Here is a 13,958-nt window from a genome sequence, read left to right on the forward strand (position 1 = left end):
ATATACCTATACTGTATATACCTTTATATACATATATACATACATATATACCTGTACTGTATATACCTTTATATACATATATACATACATATATACCTGTACTGTATATACCTTTATATACATATATACATACATATATACCTGTACTGGCTCACCTGCACTGGCTTCCTGTGCACTTAAGATGTGACTTTAAGGTTTTACTACTTACGTATAAAATACTACACGGTCTAGCTCCATCCTATCTTGCCGATTGTATTGTACCGTATGTCCCGGCAAGAAATCTGCGTTCAAGGGACTCCGGCTTATTAGTGATTCCTAAAGCCCAAACAAAGTCTGCGGGCTATAGAGCGTTTTCCGTTCGGGCTCCAGTACTCTGGAATGCCCTCCCGGTAACAGTTCGAGATGCTACCTCAGTAGAAGCATTTAAGTCTCTCCTTAAAACTCATCTGTATACTCTAGCCTTCAAATAGACCTCCTTTTTAGACCAGTTGATCTGCCGCTTCTTTTCTTTCTCCTATGTCCCCCCCTCCCTTGTGGAGGGGGTCCGGTCCGATGACCATGGATGAAGTACTGGCTGTCCAGAGTCGAGACCCAGGATGGACCGCTCGCCTGTATCGGTTGGGGACGTCTCTACGCTGCTGATCCGCTTGAGATGGTTTCCTGTGGACGGGACTCTCGCTGCTGTCTTGGATCCGCTTGAACTGAACTCTCACTGCTGTCTTGGAGCCACTATGGATTGAACTTTCACAGTATCATGTTAGACCCGCTCGACATCCATTGCTTTCGGTCCCCTAGAGAGCGGGGGTTGCCCACATCTGAGGTCCTCTCCAAGGTTTCTCATAGTCAGCATTGTCACTGGCGTCCCACTGGATGTGAATTCTCCCTGCCCACTGGGTGTGAGTTTTCCTTGCCCTTTTGTGGGTTCTTCCGAGGATGTTGTAGTCGTAATGATTTGTGCAGTCCTTTGAGACATTTGTGATTTGGGTCTATATAAATAAACATTGATTGATTGATTGATATATATACATACATACATACATATATTTGTAATCGATTCTGGAAAATTGTGAATCGATTGAGAATCGGAATTAATAGGAATCGTGATTAAATTTATTTTTATTTAGCACCTCCTTTTTTTTTTTTTACAATTATTTAAAAAATAGTACAACTCAATCATTAGGCATTTGTTAATACAGATGGTGTTATCGTACAATTTATTTCTAAACAACAAACGTTTAACCGCGTCATGACTTTAGAATAGAGCAACTGTGTGTGCTCATCATTGTTAATTGAATTCATGTGCAAATATATTCAAAATATAACTTATATCAGTACATTTGAAATAGTGAAAAAAGTATTTCAAAAAAATTAAAAACATTTATCAATTTTTTTACATATACAGTCCAGAAATACAATTAAATACATGCAACATGTTCTTGTTTACCTCCTAAACAAGTAACCCACAAAAAATATATGAAAAATAAATAAATAAAAATGTGAAAATAGTATTTTGATTAAATGTAGAAACAACTATTATTATTATTAATAATTATATTATTGGTGAATATCTGTGATTGTTAGCTGAATGCACCCGGATGTCACTTATAACGCCGCCCCCCGGCGGCACAGGACGTAGAGGAAAACGACCGCCTCGGGCCCTCAGTTATGCAATCCACGGCAAGGAGTGCCCTGCTTTGCAAGTTTAAGTGTTTCAAATATGCGTTCTTAAACATAATATTCTTGACAATTTCATCTTTTTTTTAAGCCAACGAACGTTTAAAAAATCTAGCCTGTGTCAAAAAGTGATTAAAAAGGTGATGCGCTACTGAAAGTGTCAGAAGCCAGGGTGGCATTCAGGGACGCTGTAAAATGTAGGTACTTTTTAATACTTACAGTTTAGCGCGTGTATAAGTGTCAGTACAAATTGATGTAGTTTGTTTATATGTTATATTTTATGGTTAAGAATCCAGCACAAATGTGAAATTAAGCTGGAGCGGTTTTAGCGTAAAGCCAAACACTGCTAAGAAGCATTATGTCCTAGGTTTCCTGAAGGCAGCGTTAGTGTACTGGCAAACAGATGTCGTCAACTCTTTACATTCGCTGCTTTTTTTTTTTTTCAACGGAGGAGGAGGAACTTAAAGCCCAATTTCAACATGGACACCTTTTCTCCGAGCGAGGATGTACGGCGTTCGTGACCAACAACCGCCGGGATACAACTTTTTGTTGTCACTTTTAAACCATTGTCGCCGAAAAGGAAGTTTTTATTTTTAAGTGTGCGGTTCTTTCCGCGCAGGCGCAGCCCGGCGTTTTTCGGGGAGTCAACTCCAAACTCCTCCATTCGTGCGAAAATGGGACTCTGCAGGCGTGGGATGTCGTCCAAAGTTTAAAGTTTTGTCTCGGGAGGAAAGGGGAAAATCCTTCCCGGTTGGAATTTTGACGTTATGAAAATGACGGGAGCTATGGAAACGTCTTTCAATCTGGCGCTGAGGAAGCCGCCCTCCCTGCGGACGGCAGAGGTACGTAAAACCATCGCGCCTGTAATTAGCTAATTTGAGTTTATATTTGGTTGTAAACACAACTTTCACTGCAAAAGTCTTTTTTTTTTTTAAACTGCACTAACCTCATAGCTTTCGTCCATGAAATGGTGATTACACATCTTAGCAGTCTATTGAGTGTCTTTTCTCTCATGGTCTTTTCTCTCATTATTTACACAAATATGTAAACATTGCCACAAAGTGTCTCTTCTGACATTTCAGATTATTTATTTTGACTACATTAACTCAAATATATGTATATGTATGTGTTCGTATTTACAAACCCCGATTCCATATGAGTTGGGAAATTGTGTTAGATGTAAATATAAACGGAATACAATGATTTGCAAATCCTTTTCAACCCATATTCAGTTGAATATGCTACAAAGACAACATATTTGATGTTCAAACTGAAAAACATTTTTTTTTTTGCAAATAATCATTAACTTTAGAATTTGATGCCATCAACACTTGACAAAGAAGTTGGGAAAAGTGGCAATAAATACTGATAAAGTTGAGAAATGCTCATCAAACACTTATTCGGAACATCCCGCAGGTGTGCAGGCTAATTGGGAACAGGTGGGTGCCATGATTGGGTATAAAAGCAGCTTCCATGAAATGCTAAGTAATTCGCAAACAAGGATGGGGGGAGGGTCACCAATTTGTAAGCAAATTGTCGAACAGTTTTAGAACAACATTTCTCAACGAGCTATTGCAAGGAATTTAGGGATTTTACCATCTGCGGTCCGTAAAATCATCAAAAAGTTCAGAGAATCTGGAGAAATCACTGCACGTAAGCAATGATATTACGGATCTTTGACCCCTCAGGCGGTACTGCGTCAAAAACCGACATCAGTGTGTAAAGGATATCACCACATGGGCTCAGGAACACTTCATCAAACCACTGTCAGTAACTACAGTTGGTCGCTACATCTGTAAGTGCAAGTTAAAACTCTACTATGCAAAGCAAAAGCCATTTATCAACAACACCAAGGAACGCCGCCGGCTTCTCTGGGCCCGAGCTCATCTAAGATGGACTCATGCAAAGTGGAAAAGTGTTCTTTGATCTGACGAGTCCACATTTCAAATTATATTTGGAATCTGTGGACGTGGTGTCCTCCAGAACAAAGAGGAAAATAACCATTCGGATTGTTATAGGCGCAAAGTATGGGGGTGTATTTGTGCTTCAACAATTAGTTTCCTCAGTTCCCAAACGTTTATTGAGTGTTGTTAAAAGAAAAGGTGATGTAACACAGTGGTGAACATGCCCTTTCCCAACTACTTTGGCACATGTTGCAGCCATGAAATTCTAAGTTAATTATTATTTGCAAAATAAAACAAAGTTTTTGAGTTTGAACATCAAATATCTTGTTTTTGTAGTGCATTCATTGAATATGGATTGAAAATGATTTGCGAATGTTTATATTTACATCTAACACAATTTCCCAACTCATATGGAAACGGGGTTTGTATGTATAGGTCTGAGGTTGGCAACCAAAAAACTTTGAAAGAGCCATTCTGGACCAAAAATACAAAAAACAAACCTGTCTGGAGACGCAAAAAAAAAATTAAATCCCTATATAAGTGTCATAATAAAGGCAACACATGATGTAAGTATCTACATTAGCTATATTAGCCTACTATCAAAATGACTGTGTCGCAAGCTGAAGAAAATTTTGTTGACAGAAATGTCGAAATTTGAAATTCATTCTACACATTTTTAGTCATCTTTTAATAGATTTATTGCAATTTTTGGCAAGCCCGATAATGTTTGCTCTGGTCTGGAACAACATGGCACACGAACAACTATCTGAAATGCTGCCAAAATTATACGCAGATAATGTGTCATGAAACATAAAAAACAAAAGTATATACAAAGAGGATAAAAGTAAAGGATATTAAATGAGCTCAATTATACCTACAAATGAGGCATAATGATGCAATGTGTACATACAGCTAGCCTAAATAGCATGTTAGCATTGATTATCTTGCAGTCATGCACTGACCGAAATATGCCTGATTAGCACTCCACACAAGTCGATTACATCAACAAAGCGCACCTTTGTGCATTCGCGCACAGTATAAAATGTTTGGTGGACAAAACGAGACAAACAAGGAGTGAAAGACTTTACATGTAAACAAACTGTTGCATCACAGTCCGCACTATGGTGGGTTCAAGAACCGCCTTGATTTGTAGGACAAAACGATGTTCACCGAATACTCTCACTAGTGAAGCATACACACAAACATATCAAACAGTGGGCTTTCTAACAATTTGGAAGGTTTGTGTCATGTTTGTCCTCAAACAAAAAAAATATTTTTCCTCCAACTTTTTCTATTTTGAAACATTTTTTAAAAATGCTCAAGGGAGCCACTAGGGCAGCACTAAAGAGAGGCTCGAGAGCAACGGGTTGCTTACCCCCGGTATAGATGTATGGAGATATATATATATATATATATATATATATATATATATATATATATATATATATATATATATATATTCAATAACATGGCACATTCTTGCATCCAGCACACCTTACAACAGTGGTAATAAAAGATGCAACCTATGCTTAAAACAGAAACTGTTTATTATATATCACCCAGACCTGTCATCCCTCAACAAGCGCAGTGAAATTATATCAGCATACCGTCACAGACGGAAACACCTCCTAGGTAACACATGAGCCAATCACCACGCCCTTACGCCTGCCTGTACCCACCCACTTTGTGCCCTATATAAACCATTGTATGTGAATGCTTCCATTAAAATCTCCTGACGATTGAGGGAACCCCTCATGAAACAGTTCTGTAGAGATGAATTAGTCTTGTGATTTTTCCCATACATACATATGTATGTATATATATATATATACATACATATAATTTTTTTGTGTGTATACCTGTATGTATGGACATATGTATATATGTGTGTATTTATGTATATGTGTATATGTATATATATTTGTATATGTATCTTTCTATGTATATGTATGCATCTCTCTCTCTCTCTCTCTCTCTCTCTCTCTCTCTCTCTCTCTCTCTCTCTCTCTCCCTCTCTCTCTCTCTATATATGTATATATACTTGTAAGAAACATACTTTATTCGTCGCCATGCAGGCGAGGATTAGTGATTTAGAAGTAGCTGTAACACCACAGACTGCGGATGGACGGCTAGCTAGTGAGCGAGCCATGTCTTAAAACACCTCTTCCTGAGGGTGTTTCAGTGTTCTAACTTCACCTTTATGTTTAGTTTTTAAAGCAAAATGCGTCCGTTCTCCCTGTTCTGTCTACACACCGTATCTGCTTGCAAGTACTCTGTGTGCGTGTGCTGCCGAACACGCTCTTCTGCTTGTAAAACCAGCAATGTCCCGACGTGACGCCGGTATTTTTCAATCAGAGTATAGTAGCCATTTTGATTCATTAGTACGGCGATACTATATGTACTTAGTCCATAAGTACACAAACGTGTACTTCATGTGTAGTGACATGCTAATTCTTATTTTTACACTTTTTTTCCCCCAAAATTCCATTGTATGTTATTCTCCTCTGATACCACCAGATGGCAGTATAAGTGTCCACATAAGCTGCCATAAGACCCCAATTCAGTAGTGTACACAATTTTGGAAAAACGAGCTAAAAGGTGCTGTCCACGCATGTGGCCACGTAGGCTTTTTAGAGGTTTTAATGTACTATAACAACAACAACAAATGGCGACTACCTGTCAGGAGTGGTAGTATACATCTATAAAGAAGCTTATTGGTGTGTTTAGTGGGACTGACAAAAGCTAAGTTCGAGAAAATGTGTTTATAATAGGGGTGTAACGGTACGTGTATTTATATTGAGCAGTTTCGGTACGGGGGTTTCTGTTCGGTTCGGGGGTGTACCGAACGAGTACTCATGCTAGCAGCGACCGGGCTATGACAAAATGTAAAAGCCAGAGCTGGAAGACCCTCCTGCCTCGTTAAGATCTCCCGTTTGGGAACACTTTGGCTGCGCGATACAACAATGGAGGACGGCGGTCAGCTGTTTCTGACAATACGTCAATCATGTGTTGCACCTTTCCTGCTTCCGGCTCCCAGACCGTAGTCGAGGAGCGCAGGCGAGACACTCCTCCAGGGCTGATGTATTCTCGGGGGCAACACCCTTCACTCTAGCCGGCAGTGGGTCTCCACAGCTCCGAACTCCATGGTAAATGAAGAGTCCGGCGATTAGTTGTTAATCGTGGCTTTATTGAGGTCTTGCACACAGCCTATCTAAAAAAAAAACCAGCCACTCCCCACACTCACCTACTGCTCCCTCACCTCGCTCGCCCACACTCTCACCGCACATGCTGTCACATATTAAAGGGCCACACACACAAATACGCTCATAACAAATGCTAACCCATTTGAAGCATCACCACCACATTCAAGCAGCCTCTCCTCGGCGAGTTAGGCAGGGCTAAAGCAATAACAAGTGTTTTTATAGGAGCAGATTTAAGTCCATATTGCATTAAAAACTAGATTTTGACCCACTTCTATGGTGGAAAAACAATGAGTTAGCCAGGCTAATAAAAGTATCAATCAATCAATCAAAAAAAGCACTTTTTATGTAGAAAGGTTTTGTTGAGAAACCATTCTGAGCCTTATCTTATTTAGTTTTTATTTTATTGATGTTGACCACATTAACCCTGGCAATGTACCCTGTGTGTATATGTATGTTATGCCATTGTTTACAAATTTGGTAAACCGAAATTTTTGTGTACCGTTACACCCTTAGTTTATATATCAATTATTGTTTCTGTGTGGCCCGGTTGCAAATACGTCACAGACCAGTACCGGTTGCTCTAAGATCCTCTATGCCATAGAGGGTCTTTGAGCGGGGAATTTGCAGTAGTCAGCATGTTTATTATGAGTGCATCGTGGGTGTGGCAATAATAACAAGAGCAGTTTGGATGAATATGCTTTCATATTCATTCTCTATGGAAACACAGCTGCCTGTCACACTTTAAAAATAGCTCTCGTTTCTGCCGCTCGTCGTTTATTTATCTATTTTTTTTTTTTTTTACTGAGTGCGTCCTTCATCATCTTTTCATAATACATCTTTTAAAGGACCCCCTCTTTATGGCTCCTGATCCCCCTGTTTGTTTGTGGCGGCACGGCGGTCAGAAAGCCTCTTTCACACCTCCCATAAAGAGCTTTTGTGCGCGAACCAAAACAAACGCACACTGTCAACAAACACGGCGGTCAAAAGAGCACACTTGCATTTCTGCCATCACTGAACATGTATTCCAACTTTAGGACTCTTTAGAATCAACTGATATATTGTGTAGTGTTCGGGTCTTTGGGACCCGTTTTAATTTTTTTATTAAAAGAAAAATTGTACAATTAATTATTTTTTCAAACTGAGACTCACTCAGTTTGGCTCATTTTCATTTTCAGCAGGCCTAGACAGGAGGAGAACAGAGTGTAGGTACACAGAACCTCAGAGGGTCAAATGTGCGAGAAAATGAGAGCAGACAGTGTTGACAAACAATGTTGCAACCTTTCCCCTCATCTGTTTTCAATCAAGACTACCACACCTTGTGTGGTGTTCGAGTCTTTGGGACCCGTATTTCATCTTTTATTAAAAGAAAAATTATACAATTAATTAATTTTTTAAACTGAGGCTCACTGACTTTGGCTCATTTTCTGTGAAGAACATATATCAGAATACATATTTAATGACCACACACCATACAACCCCCCCCTACACATTTCTATTACATATAAGATGTCCCGGTCCACTGGAAGTTTGGAAATTGATGTTCTGTGTACCACACACACACACACACACACACAGCAGGCCAAGACAGGAGGAGAACAGATTTTAGGTACACAGAACCTCAGAGGGTCAAAAGTGCGAGAAAATGAGAGCAGACAGTGTTGACAAACAATGTTGCAACATTTCCCCTAACCTGGTTTCAATCAAAACTACCACACGCACACACAAACACACACACAAGCACACACACGCACACACAGAGTAGGCTTTTTTACATATTCCGTACTATTGACCACTAAATGGTAACACCCGAATACATTTTTCAACTTGTTTAAGTCGGGGTCCACGTTAATCAATTCATGGTAACAGGCCTAGATAGGAGGAGGACAGAGTGTGGGTACACAGAACCTCAGAGGGTCAAATGTGCGAGAAAATGAGAGCAGACCGTGTTGACAAACAATGTTGCAACATTTCCCCTAACCTGGTTTCAATCAAAACTACCACACGCACACACAAACACACACACAAGCACACACACGCACACACAGAGTAGGCTTTTTTACATATTCCGTACTATTGACCACTAAATGGTAACACCCGAATACATTTTTCAACTTGTTTAAGTCGGGGTCCACGTTGATCAATTCATGGTAACAGGCCTAGATAGGAGGAGGACAGAGTGTGGGTACACAGAATCTCAGAGGGTCAAATGTGCGAGAAAATGAGAGCAGACCGTGTTGACAAACAATGTTGCAACATTTCCCCTAACCTGGTTTCAATCAAAACTACCACACGCACACACAAACACACACACAAGCACACACACAAGCACACACACGCACACACAGAGTAGGCTTTTTTTACATATTCCGTACTATTGACCACTAAATGGTAACACCCGAATACATTTTTCAACTTGTTTAAGTCGGGGTCCACGTTAATCAATTCATGGTAACAGGCCTAGATAGGAGGAGGACAGAGTGTGGGTACACAGAACCTCAGAGGGTCAAATGTGCGAGAAAATGAGAGCAGACCATGTTGACAAACAATGTTGCAACATTTCCCCTAACCTGGTTTCAATCAAAACTACCACACGCACACACAAACACACACACAAGCACACACACGCACACACAGAGTAGGCTTTTTTTACATATTCCGTACTATTGACCACTAAATGGTAACACCCGAATACATTTTTCAACTTGTTTAAGTCGGGGTCCACGTTAATCAATTCATGGTAACAGGCCTAGATAGGAGGAGGACAGAGTGTGGGTACACAGAACCTCAGAGGGTCAAATGTGCGAGAAAATGAGAGCAGACCGTGTTGACAAACAATGTTGCAACATTTCCCCTAACCTGGTTTCAATCAAAACTACCACACGCACACACAAACACACACACAAGCACACACACGCACACACAGAGTAGGCTTTTTTTACATATTCCGTACTATTGACCACTAAATGGTAACACCCGAATACATTTTTCAACTTGTTTAAGTCGGGGTCCACGTTAATCAATTCATGGTAACAGGCCTAGATAGGAGGAGGACAGAGTGTGGGTACACAGAACCTCAGAGGGTCAAATGTGCGAGAAAATGAGAGCAGACAGTGTTGACAAACAATGTTGCAACATTTCCCCTAACCTGGTTTCAATCAAAACTACCACACGCACACACACAAGCACACACACGCACACACAGAGTAGGCTTGTTTACATATTCCGTACTATTGACCACTAAATGGTAACACCCGAATAAATTTTTCAACTTGTTTAAGTCGGGGTCCACGTTGATCAATTCATGGTAACAGGCCTAGATAGGAGGAGGACAGAGTGTGGGTACACAGAACCTCAGAGGGTCAAATGTGCGAGAAAATGAGAGCAGACCGTGTTGACAAACAATGTTGCAACCTTGTGTGGGGACCGCAGGCGCAGAAACACAAAAGAAGAATCCCTGTGGGATCCACAAACTGGCAGAAAAATTTTCCGTGCAACATTCATATTGTTGTTACTCAGCCAGCGTTTCTGGGTCTGATGTTTATTGGGATAACGTTCAGTATTTTAACATAAAAGTATTTGATTGTGAGGCAAAGGGTCCATCAGACCCACAAACGCCGGCTGAGTAACAACATTATGAACATTACACAAGGGTTAAGGGACGATACTAATACCGATTACTAGAAATCAAGAAAGCCAATTATGAATATTTAGAGGCAATATTCATTTGGAGGAAAATATATTTAAACATGAATATTATAGGTCAGTAAACAGTTAAACAAGGCTTTAAGTTGTGTTTTCTTAACACAATTTTTTTAGGAAACATGGGACTTAAGTGGTTAATTTAGAAACTAAAACATCAGGGGATTTCACAAACGCCTTTATTACGTGCGTCTGAGACAGGGCTGTCAAACTCAACATGAAGAAAAATCTACTCCCAAGTCGGCCGGACCGGTAAAATCACGGCACGATAACTTAAAAATAAAGACAACTTCAGATTGTTTTCTTTGTTTAAAAAATGTAAAAATCATTATGTTTTTTTTTTTTTTACACTTACATGTTGCGGTTTATAGTATTCTATCTTTTTTTGTCGTTATATATATATTTTCTGAATAAATTATGTGACAATCAGTCAACTCATTGGTATTAATTTTCAATCCGTCAAGATAAAAAAATGTATTAAAATCAAATTACAGGATGTTACTTATGTAGTTTGATCAATTTTCTCGACTGGTGCACTGACATCATGTGGTTTATTTTTGTTCATATGTAACATCATCTACAAATATACAAATAATTGCTATAGCGACATTTAGTGGACACATTTGGAACAGCTGTTTCTTTCATTCAAAAATTTCAGGTTCATTTTTATACTTAGCAAACTCATCCCGCAGGCCGGATAAAACCTCGGGCCGTACGTTTGACAACCCTAGTCTATCATCTCATATATATGTCAAGATATTTACACAAACTTTAGGTATTAGACCGGAACTCTCTAATAACTAAAGTTCCTTGGGCGAATAATGTAAACTAATGTTTTAGCGCTTTCATGGCGAGTTTACTGACCGATATAAGTAAGAACTTTACACTACTTTATATTAGAAATGGCAACAGCGGCGGACGAATGTCCCATAACAACAAGGTAGAGAAAAAGAAGACGCTTATCGACTACAATGGCGGACGCAATCAATTTTTCAAAACTTATGCAGATCCCAATTACAGATCAGCAGGTACCAGAAAGTAAGAAATATTGCTTTTGCATAATATTGCGAAACAAAACGCCAAATAATATGTCTTACCTTATACACACCTCATAATAATACTCGTATGTTGAAGCACAGTAGGATACATCAAGCGGTGGGGCTTCATAGCTTACCAAAGTCGTACTAAAACATGTTGGTAGATTTTTGAGCGCCATGTGTAATGTTCTATATTTTCAATGAAATTAATACAATTTTGGTGCTGTTTACTTGAGTCATATTGCAGTCTACACGTATCTCTTATGTTTGACTGCCATCTACTGGTCACACTTATCACTACACCATGTTCTAAATAAAATGGTTTCGAGGTCGGTAAGCACAACCAGAATTATTCTGTACATTAGGCGCACTGTCGAGTTTTGAGAACAAAAAAAGGCTTTAAAGTTCGCCTTATAGTCCAGAAAATACGATATTTGGCCAATAAAGCTGATTGTGAAGTGAATTATATTTACATAGCACTTTTCTCTAGTGACTCAAAGCACTTTTACATAGTGAAACTGTCAAGAGTTGGTTTGTGACTAACCCCAAGATGCAGAGATGGAGGCAGGCATGGAGTGAGAAAACATGATTTAATAAAGACACTAAAACAAGAACAAACCAAAGGGGTACAACAAAAAAACGCCCCCGAGACGGATAACAAACAAAGAGAGCTAGCATGGGAGCTATCGAGAACAAAAAGGCCTAGCGTGGAAGCTAGCAGGTATCGAACAGGAAACAGAAGTCGTACATGTAATATGTAAACAAAGTTGGATGCAGGGAACAAAAGGCAGTTGGCTAAAAACCGCAGTCAAATAAAGCTTACATGATGATACGACACGACAGGTAGCAACGACAAGAGCGACATCGACATGACAATAATCCAGCACTGACTGGAAGACAAAGCAGGTACCAATTGGAGCGGGCTGATTGACACCAGGTGTGGCCAGGTGCCAATCAGCCGCAGGTGAGGGGAAAACAGCACACAGGGGGGGGAGAAAAAAACAGGAAACAGACCAAATAAGAGCGCTGACAGGAACTAAAAACAGGAAATACTAAACACACAAACAAACTGTCAGTGACAAGCCTGACTAGAAACCAAATATCTAAGTTACATTTAAACCAGTGTGGGTGGCACTGGGAGAACTTGGGTTAAGTGTCTTGCCCAAGGACACAACGGCAGTGACTAGGATGGCAATAGCGGGGATCGAACCTGGAACCCTCAAGAAAAATATGACATTAATAATAACTAAAAACACATATTTGTTTAGAGAAATACTTAAATTGTTTGTTTCGCCCTTTTAAAGAATATATGTGCACTGTTGCGGTTTAAAATATGATGATGTCATACGTATGATGATGTCATATTGACCACGCCCCTAGACTATTTTGATATTCCTTTTTCCCGTAGGCGACTTTATACATGACACGTCGTGTATTGAGGGACTTGAATTATTTTTGCATTATTGGATTTTTGTTCATTCATCCATCATGCCGAAGGTGGAATTATCGCACAAGTATGATAATTATCGACATACAGTATCGTTCTTCCCCAAGCTCCCTCGTTGCATGTATTAAAATACTGTTTGTGCTGCGAATACTTAAATTTTTGAAGGGAAACTTCACTTTGGCCGTCGTTCACAATCCTTACATGAGACAAAAAAAACAAAAGTAAATGAGCGTTCCGACCGGAGCGCAGAAACAGGATGTTGTTTTTCTTTAAAGCCATTATAAAGCGCTCAGGAACATATCACACGCAGGTTCGATTCCCGTCCTTTCACAATGTGAGGAAGCTGGCTCACAGCGTCCCCCACAAAGAAGATTCATGTGGTGTGGAACGTCCGACAAGACTTTTTGGCTCGTGCCCAACTTTGCTTTCTTTTCCATCGTGTCACCGTGGCTCCGTCTTGTCCTCCTGCTTTTTAGCTCGCAGTCTTGACCTCTTGCTTTTAACTCGCAGGAATTTACTGATTTGGATTTGGAATAGTTTTTTAATGTCCATGATGTGAGCTGTCGGTACTTGGTCCTTGTCTGGAATCTTACTTTTCTTGCTTTTAATAGTCTTTTTTTCTTCTGTAATCCCTGGGCATCCATCCATCCATCCATCCATTTTCTACCGTTTGTCCCTATCAGCGTGGCGTGGGGGGTGCTGGATGCTGATCAAAACCAAGGCCATGTCCACACAAACACGGAGGGTTTATAAAAGCACGTATTTGCAGTTTGAACGATCTCCATCGACACAAAAAAAATGCTGGGTTATTTTGATACCCCAATTTATGGGTTACGAGTGTTGTGTTAAATTTTTATAGAGCAATCCATTTTTTGGGCTATAAGGCTATTATTTTAACTCAATTTCTGAGTGTTCAAAACTATGAACCTTTTTTGGGTTGTTTTTCAATGAAATTTTTAACCAACAATTGGGTCAAGGAGCGCTAAATTGCGCA

General features: G+C 39.7%; 1 protein-coding gene across 5 annotated transcripts in view; it reads left to right on the plus strand.

Annotated features, from left to right (window-relative positions):
• The first annotated feature begins 2,093 nt into the window (after positions 1-2,093).
• Positions 2,094-13,958, plus strand: part of rapgef6 (Rap guanine nucleotide exchange factor (GEF) 6) — a 341,924-nt gene continuing 330,059 nt past the window's right edge. For all 5 annotated transcript variants that reach the window (XM_061891505.1, XM_061891506.1, XM_061891508.1 and 2 more), the window contains exon 1: positions 2,094-2,516. In XM_061891505.1, coding sequence (XP_061747489.1) covers positions 2,442-2,516 — 75 coding nt within the window. In that variant the 5' untranslated portion in view covers positions 2,094-2,441. The remainder of the gene's footprint in view (positions 2,517-13,958) is intronic.

The sequence above is a fragment of the Nerophis ophidion genome, linkage group LG28 (genome assembly GCF_033978795.1).
Source record: "Nerophis ophidion isolate RoL-2023_Sa linkage group LG28, RoL_Noph_v1.0, whole genome shotgun sequence".
Lineage (NCBI taxonomy): Eukaryota > Metazoa > Chordata > Actinopteri > Syngnathiformes > Syngnathidae > Nerophis > Nerophis ophidion.